We start from the raw sequence: 18,871 nt of genomic DNA, 5'->3' as shown, positions 1-18,871 counted from the left end.
TGGTGCGTTTTGGTATCATAAATGACCTTTTTATTGCAAAAATAAGGTCAAATTTGGCGTATAAAACACATAACCTTAAAAACAAACCATTGAGACAAACAAATTCCCTCAGAATATTTTAGTTTTAACCTTCACTCCGTGTTTGTGTCTCACACCATATTCCCGTGTATCGGGCATACAGTGTCCGTAGTGCATTTTTTATGAAAACTGGACTGTGCTAAAAGATAAATATATGGTAATTCTAGTGGAGTTGTACGGCACCTTGAGCACTACAACTTTGCTGAAGACATTGAGTCGTTATCTCTTATCAGTTACCAGTGGCGTAATTAGGGGGGTTTGGGGTTCAAACCCCCCCCCCCCGAAATCAAATCATCCCAAAATTTTTTTTACAATAAATAAAGGGAAAATTGAGTTTCAGGATATTCAATATCAAAAATTTCGGCTCGCTTCGCTCGCCATACGAACAATATTATATAAAGTTGTATCGCCTGAGCAGTCGATCGCTTAATTTTGGACATTTTAGCTAACTAAAAATGATTATCTCAAACGAAATAGACGGCTGTAGTCGCCTGATAGTTATTCTTCAGTCAATATGTTCGAAATAAAACGACTAAAGCCGACTATTTTTCATACAAGATTCCAAAAGTGAATTTAACCCTCTAATGCATTAATTTTTCCCAGGGCTGGGAGTACTGGTACTTGGTTGATTTTTGGCCATAGATATTTAAAAAAATATTCATAATCCTAGATTCCTCATGGTTTAGTCAGGAAATGCGATTGACATAAATCAGAGAACAATCAAATCCATTGTTTAAAAGTGAAAAAAATGAAATAATTTATTTTGTCAAATTTTTGTTTTTACGGACATTCTAGTTTATAACTCAACAACCATTTGATGTAGACTAATAGTGCAAAAGACAAGATTATAGAGGATACCTTGACGAATAAAAATGACTATTAAGCAATGTGATCCCATGTACGGTTCACGTTCTACAGGCGTTCAAATGTTGCCCGTCTAGAGGCGGTTGTATGCATTAGAGGGTTAACTATCTGTGAATTGAATCACTTTCAAGTTTCATCCGATTTAAGCAGTCTGTCAATATATTTCCACATGGGATGATAAACTCTTTTGAATACTTCGGCTGGAAATCCAAAATAAAGAATATGTTCTCTATGCTCTAAGTTGATTGTTAATAGATCTAAAAAATCAATACTTTGAATATCCACAGGAAATCGTCCCTGCATTTATTTCTAATACTTGTGCAAAAACGAGCTACCACCGCCCGAAAGAAATTCCTAGTCACGCCACTGTCAGTTACGCTAAATCCGCGAAAAACCGCGGAAAACGCGGAATCATTTTTCACGGAACTGATAAGAGATAACGAAATTGTTTTTTGGCGAAAATGTAGAGCCGGTTGAGAACTACAATTTTTCCGAAGACATCAGTACCGTGAAAAATGATAAGAAAAAACTCGTGCTTTTCGCGGTTTTTAGCGTTACTGATAAGAGATAACGACTTGGTGTTTTCGGCAACGTTATAGTACTTGATCCACTATACAACTTTGCTCCAGGTACTAATTCGTTGTCTCTTATCAGTTACGCAATATACGCGAAAAACCGCGAAAGGTCTCCCACCATATGGGGTTTTTGATTTAAAAAAAATTATCCAACTGATAAGAGACAAGTGATATTTGTCTTCAGCAAATTTGTAGGGCAGGTTGATTACTACAATATCACACATTCGTTAATTCGTTATCTCTTATCAATTACGCGAAAAACCGCGGAAAACGCGATTTTTTTCTTATCATTTTCCGCGTAACTGATAAGAGATAACGAAATGATGTCTCCAAAAAAAATTGTAGTTCTCAACCTGCTCTACAACTTTGCCGAAGACATCATTTCGTTATCTCATATCAGTTGCGCGGAAAATTATAAGAAAAACATCGCGTTTTCCGCGGTTTTTCGCGGATTCTAATTTTAGTCAAAGGGTGAACATAATGCATACCGGGCAACGCAGCCAACTTCACGTTGGTTGTCACTTGGTTACTACTGCAACGCATTGACGTATGCTTGTGTTCGAAAAAAAACCAATTAAATGAACTAAAACCAAATGAAAATTTATTCCAAATAATTTGAGAGATATATTTTTTAATAAAGTATAATTTCTACTTATATTCAACCAAGTTTTAGAGAAATCATAGTCTTTGTTTTGCTGCAACAAGACTTTGTTGTTTAGTCAGAACGAAAGTAGAAATTAATTGTGAACAATCCATTTCAAAGTCTTATTGCAGCGAAACCAACTCTATGATTTTTTTTAAATTTTGCCAAATATAAGTAGAAAAGTTACTCTTTCAGGAAATATGTTTTCTAATTTTTTTTGAATCTACTTTTCATTTGGTTTTAGTTGACTTTAATCTGGTTATCTTTCAATCAGAAGCATACGTCAATCGCAACGCAAAGTGACACAAGCTTGTACCATTTTTCGCATACACACGCGTATGAAAGCAACGATTGTATGCAGAAATGGGACATGCTTGTGCCACTTTGCGTTACGACTGACTGTAGTTGGCCGGGCAACCACTTTGGCGTGGCGCTGTCAACAATGTTGCTCCATTCATTCACACTTTGATTTTAGTAGAGTTTTGAAACAAAATTCATTACGGGCATTGTACATCCCAATACACTTACGCATGTGTTGTAACCATACACATCTCACACATGCTTTCACATATGAACATGAAATTTTACTGGTGTGTAGCTTAAGATTCAATCTATCGAATGGTAGTATATTTATGATAATTTTTTTTATTTTCGTACTTGTATTTATATTTGAAGTTTGCCTCGGGCACTGTATGCCCCATACACGGAGTTAAAGTTAGAGTTGTTGTTGTAAACTCTATACAAAAAAAATTTCATGTTGCACTTTGAAACCAAAATATTCTGGGGGAATTTGTTTGTCGCAATGGTTCAAATGTGCCACACAGATTTTTTTTCACCATACTTAGTTTGAAACATAAATGGCAAGGACTAAACTACAATATACAATAAAGATTTCGGGAGAAAAAAATTAAATTTGTTTGTTTAATTTATCAATACTTTTGTGCGTTCTTGTTGAAACACCCTTCATTTGCACGATTAACAAAAACACGATTTTAACATAGATACGAATTGTAAATGCGACACATTACATACGGAAAAAGCACGAAAAAATCTATCTATGTAGAATGATTAAACACAGAAAATGTTTTAGTTTACATTCATTCTAGGGGAATATCACGCTCCTGAATCTTGTGAGATATTTGAGATATTTGAAATAAACATCAATTGTATGACATATTTTCGAATATTTCGAATAAATAAATCAGATTTTTGTGGATTTTGGAGATATTTGAGATTTTTTGCATTAAATCCAAATAAATACATTTAAATATTATTCATAATCACAAATATCCGCCATATTTCATACGACAGATTCTTAGTGATAAATTGGATTTTTTTGAAATATTTGAAATAATTTATGTGTGATATTCCCCTAGCATTCATTTATCCATTTTGAAAACAGCATCTAGTTTTTCAGTGTTTTTGAGATGAAAAGTTGAACTATGTTGCAATGTCACGCTTCCCAATCCATTGTTTTTTCCACTGAATACAGTACAAAATATTTAATGTTTGCATGAATTTTTACTATGAAATGTCTTTGAAAATTCAATGAAGCACTCTTTTTGTGTTTAGATGAATTTCATAATGTATCAATTGTAACTTATTCTTTCCGAGTTGATTTGGTGTTGACAGATGTGATAGTTCGCAATGTGCCGATCACTCAGTGTGTTGAAATGATGTATGATTGTGTAAATATTCTTGTTTGCAAAAAAAATTAAAACAATAAATATTGAAAAACATAAAAGAAAAACAACCCAAAATCAATAGAATAAGTCGAAATCACATCGAATTTGGAAACAATTGCGTGGAAGCCTAACGGTTTTTGCGCGTTTAAATGTTGACATTTCATAAAATTTCGCCATAAGTTTGTGATTTTATGTTTCAATTTGGAATTTACAATATGGATAGTTCAGTTTCCTAATATGAGATTTCGTGTATTTCTACGATTAAAATAAAAATTAAACTATTGAATGAATTTTTCGTTAATCAACCGATACATCAAATAAAAGCCAAATGAATTCTCTTCCGAATAGATATAAACATTTCGGGAACTTATGAAGTAATTTTGTGAAAATGGACATGCAAATCAGAAGATCGATAGTTTTTGTTACAAATTAGAGTGTTTACGATAGAGCGTGAAACAAATATCGAAAGTCACTGGTCGAAAAATCGACCACTGGTAGTTAATGAGTTGAGTACTGAAATGCTGATAATTTGAACATAATGATAACGTTGTGTTAGATTTACCTATATATTGGCTCTTATTATTATGCTATCATTATACTGACTAATCTGATATTACCGGGAAATCCGTAAATGTCACCACCAACGATTGAGCCTAAGTATTTGAAGATAAGAGCAATGTTGCTTCAGATGGATTTGTGTTAGGAATCGATTGGTCGATTGGCAAATATACGGTCAACCATCGACTAGGTTTAGAAGTACGTACATATATCTACGGGCTTCCTTTGTGATATGTGGTTTATAACACCTTCATCGATTTATAAATAATAATAAATACTATCAAAGTATACAACATCCGATGTAAATTTTAAATTGGCCCAGTATCAATTCAGTTTCCATTCAACTGAAATCAATAGTGCAAATCACAGAATCATACCATATATGTTTGATTAGTCGCGGGGGTATCATTACACTAACAACAACATCATTTCCAAAATGAAATTCGTCCAAAACCTGCTGACACGGAGTGAACGCGCTCACTTAACAAATACACTTGTTCATCTTGCCGGTTTGACAGCTAATGTCAAATCGACTTCTGTTTCAGTGTAGTTTTCTATTCGAACGCAAGCGTTTTCTCAGTATGGTCCGCAAAATTAAAAAAAACAATTCTGCCACGAACCAGTTTCCATTTTGAATCTAACATTTTGTGTTTTTTTTAATTATGGAAACTCCAATATATCATATAAAACCGTAATTTTCTCTCATACAACTCAATTGAAAATGAAAGAAAAACAATTTTTTTTAAATACCGAAAGAAAGCAATTTTTTTGTCTTGTGTGCCAGCGGCATATTTGCACAATTTTATTTGACAGAATCGAAACATTTTTATTTATTTAAAATTCAAATAATTATTATTATTTCACCACACAACACAATGACGACTATGTTTGACACTGCATTGAATACACTCATCAATGTAGTTCCCGTCAAAATGTGTGGCGTTGTTGGTTTGACGTTTAATGATCGAGACTATCGCGGTGTGATTAGTTGGGTGGGTGACGGCGAATTTTATTACGTTGAGAATACAGAAAAAATCAACCGTACTAGTCAAAGTATGCCATTTCTTGTTCATCATGGTTTGCATTTGTTACTAATAACAGCTAATCGCACGATGATAACGAAAGGGCGAACAATTGAAGAGCGCCGCTACAGAGTGATGACAACACCCAGCTCAAATTTGTTCGCGCTCAAATTCACTCCGTCATATTCATTCTTGTTTTGATGTCGAAACAGTGAAAAAAATAATAAAAAAATAAAAAAAATAAATTTGAAATAAAATAAAATACAATTTAAATTAAATCCGCACATATTTTACATGTTTTGCTGTTTTTCGTATGATTTCGCAATAATCCATAATGGTGACGAAATATTTCGACATCAAAACAAGAATGAATATGACGGAGTGAATTTGAGCGCAAACAAATTTGAAATTTGTTCTTTCGCATTCTGCCGATCTCCAGTAGTGGCGCTCTACTATTTCACACTCCATGTTTTACATAGAAAAATTGACAGAATATTGCCGGGTGCAGCTAATAGCGTAGCGGCGCACTAGGGCGGTTGTTTTCTGATAGTGCCATGAAAACTACGCGCCTGTCACTCTTTGTGACTCCTGTCACGTAGTACTTGGGGCGATGTGCGACGCACTGCACATTTTTGTGCTACACACAGCACATTTTTGTTCTCGCCATAGCACATTTTTACATTGACATCAAATTTTCATATCGAAAAGACATTACTCCTGAAATACACATGAATAAACGAGAGGCAAAATGGTTGCACGCTTGTGAATAAATAAAATCCGTAGTTTTATCATTTTTTTCTTCCTTCTTAAGGAAGCTAATAGACCAAGAGCCCACCGTACAAACATTTTTTTTTCTTGTGCACTGCAGAAATTCATAAAATTAACATCTTCCCACAATACTCTAACAGAAATGTACCACTTTTTCCAATGAAATTGGGCGGATCGCTTTATTCACGGCTTTATTCGCGCTACGCGAAAAAGTATACTTTTTTCGCACCAGTATCGCAGAAATTTGTATTAAATCTTCATTCGGATCTAACTAACTTATAAATAAAATATCTGCACCGAATAGTGAGCGGTTTGCTTAAAAAATGAAATTAAAAGATTTACACTTCGGATCATTTTGTTCTGAAGGCATTGAACGCACAGCCTCTCTGATCGTCTGTACAAATAGATAGGAAACGTCAAACAAGAACAATAAAGCGGCAACCTGGCGACTGGTTGGAGAAATAGAGAACCATGCACATAGTTTGCTGTAACAAGTATGCGTCTGTGTAAGTGCGTCTGTGTTAGTTTAAACGTTGAAAGTATGACACATTGCACTTAGTCCCCAGGTGCCGCTGTATTGTTTACTATTTTCATGATCAGAAAGACTGTGAACGCACCCAACGCTTGCACTGACATTCAACGTTCGTTAAGTTTGTTTGTACGGTGGGCTCTTGGTCTATAAAAACTGAAGCCTGAATGAAAGAAAATGTTACAACGAACGAAAATAAAAGGAATAAAATATAAAAACGAAAATTATTCAGTTTTTTTTTCTTCTATGATACGTGTTATATTTTGGTTTTGAGTGTGCGAGCGTAAAGCATTCGATTTCTCAAAAGAGATAATCAAAACATAGCGGTATGTTGTTATATCGTTGCGGCTTTTATTGTTTTCGTTGTCACTTCTTCTGTTGTTAATAGATAAATAGACTGTAACCTTACACTAGTGTCAATGTCACAGTCTAATGAATGGGAAATAAGTCCGTGCTACGTATAATGAGGAAATAAATTCTAGAAGTTATATCCATTAATTTTCAATTTTCAGGAGCTATTTACGTAATGTGTGGAAACCATTTCTAGAAATTATTTCCTATGAAAACCAATCAGGAACTATTTCAGTGTAGCCCGGACTTATTTCCCCAGGAAGTACCCCGTAGCGGCCCTAGAAATTGCAACAAAGTGCGCTTTAAATGGAATATATTCAGCAATGAATGCTCTAACGGCATCCCTACGGTATATTTCGGAAGTATAAGTAAATGCTTTCGTCATAAGGTTTACCCAAGAGGTGGAAATGGTATTTGTCAGATAAACTTCATTCATGATTCAAGTCAGTGATCTTTCGATATTGACAAAAGCAATGCAAACTGAACTCTGAAAGGTTTTGGATTTGCTGAATTTATTACCATTGCGCTTCACTGTGTTGAGGAATTGGAGCATCGTCATTGTATATCATCGTTACTCCTGAATTGCAAAATCATAAATTCAAGAAAATTCAAACAATTTCAAACAATTCCATAATATCTTCAAGTAAATTTATCATATCGGATTTGAAAATTGTGGACACTAGAAGAAGAAAAAACCACTTTCGAAGCCACTTGTTGAACACAGCGTTATTATTAATCGCTTTGTTTGTATACTGGTGGTTTGGACGTAGCTAACGTACTTAAATACGTCGAGCAGTCGAACACAGACTAAATATATTATGTGCATTTCAGGAGTAATGAAAACTGTTCATTGAATTTCAATAGTGGATTCATCAAGGATGATTAATGTTTTATTGTCTGATTTGTGTCACAAATATATATGAATCACTATTACAATAAAAAAAAAATTAATTAAAATGATGTGAAAATATAACCGGGCGTGTTATGAGCTGATGTCCGCAGCACTAACTTACGTCAGCTGGTGACGAATATGCGTTGCGTTGTTTTAACGCATTTGCAGTGTAGAAACGAAATGGTGAGTGAATCATGATGCAAAATATGGTAAGATTAGAAGATCCGTTGTCCATTTCCTGCAATGACTTCGCCAGAACCAAGTGTTTCATCCGAACAAAAGTAATGTTGTTGAATTGAGCCATTGGTAAGGCGAATTGGTGGGCTAGGATTACGTGATGGAACGTTTGATGTGCCGGTTGTTGTGGTCACAGTTGTTGTGAGTTCAGAAACTCTTTGGCATCGAGTTGTAAGTGTTGGTTGAGTTGATTCGGATGTTCGACGATCTCTCAACCTTCTCATACCGATACCACTATGTTCTAGTTTCAGTTGTGCATCCAAGTCTTTTGTTGCCGCACAAGTACATGCCTTCAGGAAGGAATTCTTGAATGAATCACTGAGAAACGCGTAAAGAATCGGATTCATGGCACTATTCGAATAGGAAAGCCAACAAACAAATAGAAATAATGTAACTTTCAATCGTGTACTGCACATTTCGATTGGTGAATTGATAAGAGATACCTGGGCCACCCAGTATGGTAGCCAACAAAATATATAGACGGTAATTACTGTAAGTACTAGTTTGGTGACTTTACGGTGAGATCGACGCTTCCCTTTTGGCCGATTCGTTTTTTTTGCAACGGTTCGCAATTTTTTTATAACTAGGCAGTAGAATAATAGTATAAAACACAATGGGATTATGAAGCCAAGAACTAGTGAATAAATTGTGAATGAATATAAGCCTGGCCAAATGATAGAGTGGCTGTCTGGCCAAATGATTGCACATGTAAAACGGCCATTCTGCTGTTCCAATACATTCGCATAAATCATTATGGGTAACATGATCAATGCTGAACAGCACCAAGCTATTAGTGAAATTACCCGGGATACACAGGGTGTTCTAAACCGGGGCGAGGAAATGTGATGACATATGGCTATATAACGATCGGCTGACATAATAAACAAGAATATCGACGAAGTAAACTGTGTAATCGATGTACTAACCAAATATGCTTTGCACATCGCACCACCGAATACCCAATGGCCCATATTCATTGTGGCAATCAGAAATGGAATTCCGATCAAGAAGCATTCGTCTGCAATAGCCAAATTCAAAATGTAGATGTTCGTAACCGTTTGCAATCTTTTTTCTCGCAACACCACATATATAACTAGAGTATTGCCTAACAATCCAACGCAACCTATGCAACAATACATGACCATGAAAAATATATTTGCCATTGGCATATGATTAGGTGGACAGTCGAAATCTGGATAGGTTGAAGAGTTTGTTGTGTTGACAGCAAATTCTGAAAAAAGTTCCTCACTAATATCGGTTGTCCCATTGTAATCAGCAAAATAGCTAGATGTTGAGCTTGAGTTACCGCTGTACATTATTATAAGTGGCCTACTGGTGCTTAGTGGATTCTTGTCAGATATTATTGAATTTTTCTACTTATTTTCTCTAATAATTTTCTATGTTAACCATTACATTTGAGTCTTAATAATTTCAGTTATTTCATATCTCGACTTCCGGCTATTATGTTGTAACATTCTTGAATACTCTAATCTCACATAACTTTGAAAGCCCATACGAGTCTCAACGAATAAATGACTATTAGAATTTGATTTGATTAAACGAACATTCAAAGTCTTAAGAACAGTTTTATGGAAATATTCGGACGATTCTTTTGCTAAAGCACACATTCAATATAATCTAAATGTTGAACGTTCATTATGTGGTGAAGTGTTTCCGCGTTTCCTGATGCATTTAATGTGCTATTAATCACAGCGCTTATATGCTTTCGAGATGATGGTGCATAGTAGATAACATGTGAAAATAACAATCAGCAACTATCGAATATAAATATGAAAAAAAACAAATTATCAAGAATTCCTTTTAATTCATTTAGACAAATGTTTGTATTTATTATTTCCATAGATTAATTTGCATTATTTATTTATTTACATTTTCAAGATACTGGAAAATTCACTTACCATCATGTATTTCGCATGCGGCGTGCTAACTTCACGACTGCCAACTAATTAAAATATAGACTTCACTTTTATTGACCACTGTAACAAGAATAAAATCGAAATCGAAAAATTAATAGAATATTAATATGCAATAATTCAAATTATCACATTTTTTAAATTGAGAAGATTTGTATATAATATAATAAGAATATCCGAAAAGCTTGATTTTAGATGTGAAACTTCACTTTAATTTATTCTCCTTGTTAGATTTAATCAAAGTAACCACATAAAATAAATATAAAATGATTATCAGTTCAATAAAGTTCTTCAAACCTAAAACATCAACTTTATTCTATTCTACATTGGTTATGGGCATATGGAAAACGAAGTTTTGGATTCTTTAGATATGGATGAAATAATAGAAGAATTTGTTTTGTTGAAGAACCGAAGAAAAATAAAGTGGTTATCTAGATTCAATTCAATATAAGTTAATTAATTCTACATTTTAATTTTATATGCAACATGCAGCAAAAAAAAATAACAGTAGGTATCATTGCTGTGCGCAAATTTCCTGTATTTATTTATTTTTAATGTGAGCGGTAGCGAGCGAGATTTTTTTTCAAAAACAGCACTTTATGGGGCACCATAAACAGCTTTTCAGAGCATGATTATTTTTCTTAGGGCACCAAAACATCAACAATTTTTTTCATTTTCTTTCTTTGTGGTGCCCCCAAATGCGTGGTACCCTGAGGCAATTGCCTCAATCGCCTCTATAGTTAACGCGACACTGATACGGTAGGAAATAAAGGTGTCAACGAACACGAACAGTTCGAAAAAAAGTCGAATTTTGTTCGTTCGTTCGTTCGTGGGCGCTTCAAAAATTGACGAACGTTCGTTCGTTTGTTCGAAAATTTTTGGATTGTTTACGAACGTTCGTTCGTTTGTTCGGAAATTTTCCACGAACAAACGAACACGAACATCGCACTGTTCGAAATTCATACAAAAATTCGAACGTTCGGAAAATTTACGAACACACGAACAATTTTCCACTGTTCGAACCTTTTCATTGATTTTCGAACGTTCGGGGAAAATTTTTCCATCTTCACAAGGAATATTTTGAGCTCAACTCAATTTAATCGTTGCAACGATTGGCCACACACTCGCACGGAGGTAAAACATTGCTGTTTGGCAATCGTTGCAACGATTACAGTGATCGATTGAGATAGCTCGGCAACGATTAAATTGAGTTGAGCTCAAAATATTCCTTGTGAAGATGGAAATATTTTCCCCGAACGTTCGAAAATCAATGAAAAGGTTCGAACAGTGGAAAATTGTTCGTGTGTTCGTAAATTTTCCGAACGTTCGAATTTTTGTATGAATTTCGAACAGTTCGATGTTCGTGTTCGTTTGTTCGTGGAAAATTCCCGAACAAACGAACGAACGTTCGTAAACAATCCAAAAATTTTCGAACAAACGAACGAACCGAGTCGGTGTTCGTTGACACCTTTAGTAGGAAATTAACAAAATGGAGAAATTAACAAAAATACAAAAGCTCAGTAACTGTAACTTTTGATAAGTTAAAATTAAAGAAAAGTGATATAATGCGATTTATATTCGACGGAGAAATGAAAAGCGTGTGTTTCGTATTCTATGGTCAAATTTGTTCTGTCTGCTTTATTCAATATCACCTTGACAATTGGCAACCATGTCATTGCAAATGTCATGTTGCCAATTCGCTAATTCGCCAATTCTGTTGGTAGGTTTCTGAAACCTAACATGCTCCCGGCATGGCAAATTTGTTTGTTATGAAGGAATTAATATCGTTATCAAGTAAAGAGAAAAAAAAATAAATACAATGCTTAGCGTTACAAAATTTACAACATTTCAAGTGAAAGAATAAACTAAGTTGAAAGAAAGAAAAAAAAAATGAATTTAGATTGAAATGAAAAGTGGATTGAAAAAAAAGAAAAAAAATTCTAAGATGTGATGAGAAAAAAAAATTGAAATTGAATCGGAATGAAATTCGCACATTGAAATAGAATAAAAAAATTAATTTATGATGAATGAGTTAAGGATGAGCAATTGAGGAGCCGCTTCTTCCTGTCTCTGGTTGCTGAAATTGTGCCGAAAGAGAAAGTGATTAGAAAATGCAAATAGTTGGCTAAATATCGTGTTGTGTCGGAATAATACACAACTTTGTGATCGGTCTTTTGAGCATGCCGTGCGGAGTTCGAATTGAGACGGCGCGAACTAATTTGTCCGCCCCAGGATGAATTCCGATGATACGACCCATTGGCCATTGATTGACTGGGAATCGATCATCCTTGATGAGAACTAAATCGTCGATGTTTAAATTCGGTTGTTGATCTTGCCACTTTGTGCGTACTTGCATTGTAGATAAAATATCGTTGCGGAAACGTTGCCAAAAATGTTGTACCATTGTTTCCATCATTTGATAGCGTTTGACTGGATTACACGATGTCGGTGGTTGTGGTCGCGCCAATAAAGCGCCCCCAATGAGAAAATGACCTGGGGTCAAAGCATTGAGATCATTAGGATCGTTGCTTATCGGTGAAATGGGGCGCGAATTTAGCACAGCCTCAATACGTGCTAAGACTGTAGAGAATTCCTCGAAGGTGAGTTTAGCTTGGCCAATGATCCGACAAAAATGAAATTTCATTGACTTTACTGCGGCTTCGGCCAAACTGAAATGCCATTTGATGCCACGATTATTCAGATGAGGCAAAACTTCTTTGGACATGAGCATTTCAAAATCCGCTTGAGAGCGTTTCATATCATTATCAGCGCCAACAAAATTTGTGCCGCAATCACTGAAAACGTCATGGCACAATCCACGTCGTGCAATGAATCGATCGAACGCGTGAAGAAACGTTTGTGTCGATAAATCACCGGCGAGTTCTAAATGAACTGCCTTGGTCGCCATGCAAGTGAAAACTGCAACATAGCCCTTATATGATTTTTGACCTCTGCCCCTTGATGTACGAATATCGTAAGGACCGGCGTAATCAATGATCGTAGCTGAGAACGGTCTTGATTGATCGTTCACACGATGCGATGGCAATGAGCCCATGAGTTGACGAGATAAAACTGGTTTATTTTTAAAACAAATAACGCATTTTTGAATGAGATGACGAGCAAAATTGCGCAGATCCAAGATCCAAAATTTTTGGCGAATTTGATTTGAGGTGACTAACGAGCCACCATGAAGTGTTTGCTTGTGATGAAAATCAACGATTAATGAAGCAATGCGATGCTTTGAAGGCAAAATGAGTGGAAACTTTTCGCTGTACGGAATGAGTGCGTTGGTGAGACGGCCACCTACTCGTAGCATACCACTGCTGTCGATGAACGGTGCGAGACGGAAAAGTTTGTTTTTTCGCGAAATTGGTTCATTATTGGTTAGTGTGTTGAGCTCAGCACCAAAATGCTCGTGCTGCACCCAGCGAATGATTGCAATTTCAGCTCTTTCTAGCTCTTCAACTGTTGGATGTGGAATGTTATTGATTTTGTCCTTGATTGAGAGTGATGATGTTATGAAGTGCGGTTGACTGCCTTGTTTTTTGAGTTCGATGACATTTCGCAATTTTTGCACGTACCTGAGGAGATAAGCTATGCTGTAACGAAGACGATTGAAATTTGAAAATCGAAACAAAATGGAATCAAGTCGCGATATTTCGTTGGTTGTTACGTTTATTGATTTGAATTTCGAACGAAGTTCTACTGGATCATCGTTGATGATGTTGAGTGGAGAATTCGGCCATTCATTTGCTGGCAATGATAGCCAGGCAGGACCATTCCACCACAGCGTTGAATCACGAAGCTGTGTGACAGTTAAGCCACGACTATTCAAATCAGCGACATTGTCATTTGAAACTACGTGTCTCCAATCTTTGATATCAGTCGATGTGAGTATGCGGTGGATGCGATTCGAAACAAAAACTGCCCAGCGATTAGGATCGCCTCGAATCCATGACAATACGACTGACGAATCGGTCCATAAAAATGTTTGATCTATTTTGAGTCGAAAATTTTCTTTGACATATTCCAACGCTTTAACCGCTAGAACGGCGCCACATAATTCACCTCTTGGAGTTGATAGAGGTTTGCGAACGGGGTTTACTTTACTTTTTGCAATGAGTAAACTTACGTGAATTACATTCGATGAGTTGATCGTTCGTAAATGAATAGCGGTAGTGTGTGCTTTGTTTGAGCTGTCACAAAAAACATGCAATTCGTTGCGCTTGCTTTCACTGGTGGTACAAATCCAACGCGGGATCGTTAATTGATTGATGAATTGAAATTGCTGCAAGATATCGCTCCATTCGATTTCAAAGTTCGGTGGTAATGCCGTATCCCATTCCAGATTAGCCTCCCACAGCTTGTTGAGAAACAATTTTGCTTTCGTGACAAACGGATTTAACCAGCCGAGTGGATCGAATAGGCGGGCTATGATTGATAAAACCGTTCGTTTGGTGCGCGTTGACTGACAAACCGAAAAATTCACGTTAAAGTAGAAACAATCCTTTGTTGTTGACCAACACAAACCGAGGGCTTTGACATTATCAACTGCGTTGAGTAAACAAGTTGTGTTTTGTTCATGATATTCTTGTGGAATGTTTCGTAAAATTTCCGTGGAATTGCTAGCCCATTTTCGTAATTCGAAACCAGCGCCGCGTAGCATTTGAATCAATTGATTTGTTAACACGATCGCGTGTTCAATCGTATCACTGCCAGACGTGACGTCATCGACGTATGTTTCTTTCTTTATTGCCGTATGAGCGAGCGGATACGTATCAATTTCGAGATCGGCTAACGTATGAAGTGTTTGTTGAGCAAGGAATGCTGATGGCTTGATGCCGAAGGTGACGGTTTGCAGTGAATATGTTTGTAGTTGAGAGCCTTCCTCCCAAATGAGTCGTTGATAATCGGTATCATCGGGATGTACATCGATGCAACGGTACATTTTTTCAATGTCGGCGATGAAAACAAATTTATGGGCACGCCAATTGAGAATGATTGAAACGATATCACTTTGTAACGACGGGCCGGTGGTGAGGATATCGTTTAGCGAATTGCCATTTGATGATTTTGCTGAACCATCGAAAACTTGACGTAATTTCGTTGTGAGACTACTCTCCTTTATTACGGCGTGATGAGGTAAATAAAAATGCTTAATTGAAGCCGGATTTTGAAGATCGTCGTTGATTGATTCGACTAACTTGACCTGATTAAGTTGCTTGTATTCGTTGAATGTTTGCACGTATGCCTCATGAAATTTACTATCGCGATGAAAACGACGCTTTAGCCATTGAAATCGTTTGAGTGCCATTGAAAATGACGAGCCCAATTGAATGGTAGGATCGAATAGAAATTTGAAAGGCAAACGAACCATGAACTTGCCATTAGCTTGACGTTGATACGTGCGATTGTAATGCTCGACGGTCCATTTCTCCTCCTTGGACAATTCACGAGTTGCAGTTACTTCTTCAATTTCGTAGAATTTTTTTATATACTCGCCGATTTCAACTTTGGATACGTGGAAATTCTGAACGGGAAAAGCGTTGACATGATTTTGAAGAGCAACTTCTCCGCTTAAAATCCAGCCGAGCGAAGTGTTTTGAGCAATTGGCTCACCTGGTTGTCCTTTGCATAGACCACTTTGAATGATTAAACCGTAAACGTCACCGGCCAACAACAAATCAATCTGTCCCGGCGTCGCGAATTGTGGATCGGCGAGCGGTAGCGATTTGATATGTGACCATGACTTTGTATTCAAGGGAAACAAAGGTAACTTTGACGTGATGCTGGGCATGACAGCGACGGTGGTTTTGAATTGAAAATCAGAGTCGATTGTTGAGTGAACGTTTATGATTACTCCCTTGTTGACGATTTTGTATTGGGTTTCGCCCATTGGTCGTACACCAACGCAAATGGAAACGTGCGGTAACCTCAATCGTTGTGCTGCGCGCTCGGTCATCACTGACTGCTGAGAACATTGATCGACTAGCGCACGTAATCGTATGAGTTGCCCATTGATATCGGGTACATCGATTAGAGCCGTCGTGAGAAGAACATGATTTGATGCGGCATGCACTACATGATTTGCTGCGTATTGAGTGGTTGGAGATGAATTTAGTTGGCCGTCGATGGGCGGAACTGAAGTTGAAGCAGAATTTGATAGATTCGATGGAATCGACGAAGACGATGACTTGTTTATGTGTAGCAACGTGTGGTGCCGACCATTACAGGTAAAACAGGTCTTTGAATTGCTGCAACGGAGATTGTTAGTGTGACCCAAGCAATTGTTACAAAGTTTGAATTTATCGGCGACGGTTTTGCGTTCATGAGTGGACATTTGGAGAAATCGGACACATTTGCGCAATACGTGCATTGTTTTGAGCTATGATTATTAAACTGTGAATACGTAGCTTCGAATGTGCGAAAACGAGCCTCGAGAAAATCGATGAATTGATTGAAAAGTGGAATTTCACGGGAAACACCGAGCGTTTTTTCCCAATCCAAACGCGCGGAGAGAGGCAATTTTTGAACTAAAATGTGCGTGAATACTACTCCACACTCAGCGATGTTCACACCCAATTTTTCCATCGAAAACACGCATGCACGAGAAATGTCGTACAAATTTCGCAGCTCTGAAGCCGATTCGGATTGAATAACGGTTTGTGACATGAGTTTATCCATGAAATTAGTGAACAAGATTCGTTTGTGATGAAATCTGCGCTTTAACTCGGACCACGCTTCTTCATAATTTTCAGCGGTGATGTCGATAAAACCGATGACTGACTTAACCTGCTCAGTGAGTGCGCCCTTCAAATAATGAAATTTGTGATTAGTATTGAGTTTTTCGTGATTATGAATCAGCAAAAATGAATCTTGAAATGATAACCAATCACCGTATTCGCCACTGAATGTTTGAAGAGTCAACGTAGGCAGTTTGAATGTCGGTTCACTTTGTTGCATGACTTGATAGGTTATGTTAGCTGAAGATGCGTCGGCTGTTGCAGCAACCGTTTCAGATTCAGTGCGGTCAGCTGGATAAAGTTCATCGTACTTAGCCCGAATTGATGCCACAACATTGATATATTCCGATTGAAATTCACTGATGACATCGTTTTTCACGTAGTCAGTTGCTGCTAAATTGGACATTTGCGTGAGTTTTTGATGAGCACTCGTTGCGTCGTAATTTACTGTTGCGAGATACTCAAGGCGAGTTTTGATGTGGTACTTGGTTTTACGCTCATGCGGCTCGCTGTTGAAATTGGCGAGTTCCTTTTTTATGCGATCAAGACGCGACATTTGATTGGCGATGATTTTTTCCATCGTTGTTTTTGCCTCGTCGGCCTTTTTTTCAGCACCTTTCGTCGGAGCCATGCTGATCAATTAGCCAACAAAATGCAAATTCAAATCACTTACCTCTCAACACGATTTCCGGTCCAGTCGTAAAGTGGTTTTTTCTTCGATAAAATCGGATGATTCCTCAAAGGTCCAGTGGATTCGGGTGGTGGATGGTTCGGATGACCAGATTATGTCCCTGAATGCTCGCTAGTTCGTTCCCAGGCTCCGATGATGATGGATGATGATGGAAAAATTTATTTGGCGAAATCTTCCAATGTGCCAGTGCTTATACGACACGTGACAACTTGGTGCAAGTTTAGTTGTTGCACCGTGAATATCACTAAATCGATGATAAATCGAAGGAAACTGATTTAATTACGACGATATTCTTGATGATTTGTGAGATTTATCGCTCACAGTCGAAGGACCATGTAACTTTTGATAAGTTAAAATTAAAGAAAAGTGATATAATGCGATTTATATTCGACGGAGAAATGAAAAGCGTGTGTTTCGTATTCTATGGTCAAATTTGTTCTGTCTGCTTTATTCAATATCACCTTGACAATTGGCAACCATGTCATTGCAAATGTCATGTTGCCAATTCGCTAATTCGCCAATTCTGTTGGTAGGTTTCTGAAACCTAACAGTAACACTAATTATTTCACATGGAAAACGAAAATCGAACTACTTCTCATAAAAGATGAAGTCTGGGATGTCTTGGAAGAAGAACCACCAACAACTCCAGCTAGACTACGAGAGTGACAAGAAAGAAAGATTTACTATCGGTTTGTCTATAGAAGACAGTCAGCTTATTCATATAAGGGGCAAAACCACAGCGTTGGAAGTGTGGCACACACTTAAAAATGTTCACGAAAAATCAACTTTAAAAAATCGTATTTCGATATACAAGAAAATCGTTTCGGAAAAGATGAAAGAATCAGATAATATCAAAGATCACCTTAATAATCTAACTGCATTATTCCAAAAGTTATCTGATCTTGGTGATGAGACTTCAGAGCAATGGAAGATAGGGATGGTATTCGCAAGTCTACCATCTAGCTACTCAATGTTGGTGACCACATTAGAAGCCAGATCAGAAGAGGAACTTTCATGGAGTTTAGTCTATAGTAAACTCCTTGACGAATATCAAAGACAGAAGGAAAATGAAGAAAGTTATTTTAGCAAAAAAGAAGAAGTTGTTGCAAAAATTTATACGAGCGATAAATATACGAGCGACAATCTACACTGCCATTTCTGCAAAAAGAAAAATCATAGAATTGATGACTGTTTGAAGTTAAAGCGCTATAGCGCTTCCTTGTATACAAGGAATTCATTGAAATGAATGAAAAGGTTAAAAATGAGTCCAAAATCAATAATATCACTGAAGAAGACGACAA

At 36.8% G+C, this 18,871-nt stretch overlaps 2 protein-coding genes across 2 annotated transcripts; both read right to left on the bottom strand.

Annotated features, from left to right (window-relative positions):
- Window positions 1-8,143: 8,143 nt before the first annotated feature.
- Window positions 8,144-9,957, bottom strand: LOC129575200 (somatostatin receptor type 2-like). The gene has a single exon (XM_055458231.1). The coding sequence runs from the start codon at window positions 9,516-9,518 to the stop codon at window positions 8,181-8,183; it is 1,338 nt and encodes a 445-aa protein (XP_055314206.1). The 5' UTR covers window positions 9,519-9,957; the 3' UTR covers window positions 8,144-8,180.
- Window positions 9,958-12,261: 2,304 nt separating this feature from the next.
- Window positions 12,262-15,933, bottom strand: LOC129575097 (uncharacterized). The gene has a single exon (XM_055458025.1). The coding sequence runs from the start codon at window positions 15,931-15,933 to the stop codon at window positions 12,262-12,264; it is 3,672 nt and encodes a 1,223-aa protein (XP_055314000.1).
- Between the last annotated feature and the right edge of the window lie 2,938 nt (window positions 15,934-18,871).

Source organism: Sitodiplosis mosellana, unplaced genomic scaffold (assembly GCF_009176505.1).
Source record: "Sitodiplosis mosellana isolate CC-2019 unplaced genomic scaffold, AAFC_SMos_1.0 Smas_scaffold_6166, whole genome shotgun sequence".
Lineage (NCBI taxonomy): Eukaryota > Metazoa > Arthropoda > Insecta > Diptera > Cecidomyiidae > Sitodiplosis > Sitodiplosis mosellana.
Note: the sequence above shows the minus strand (reverse complement) of the source record. Positions and strands in the feature narration are given on the sequence as shown.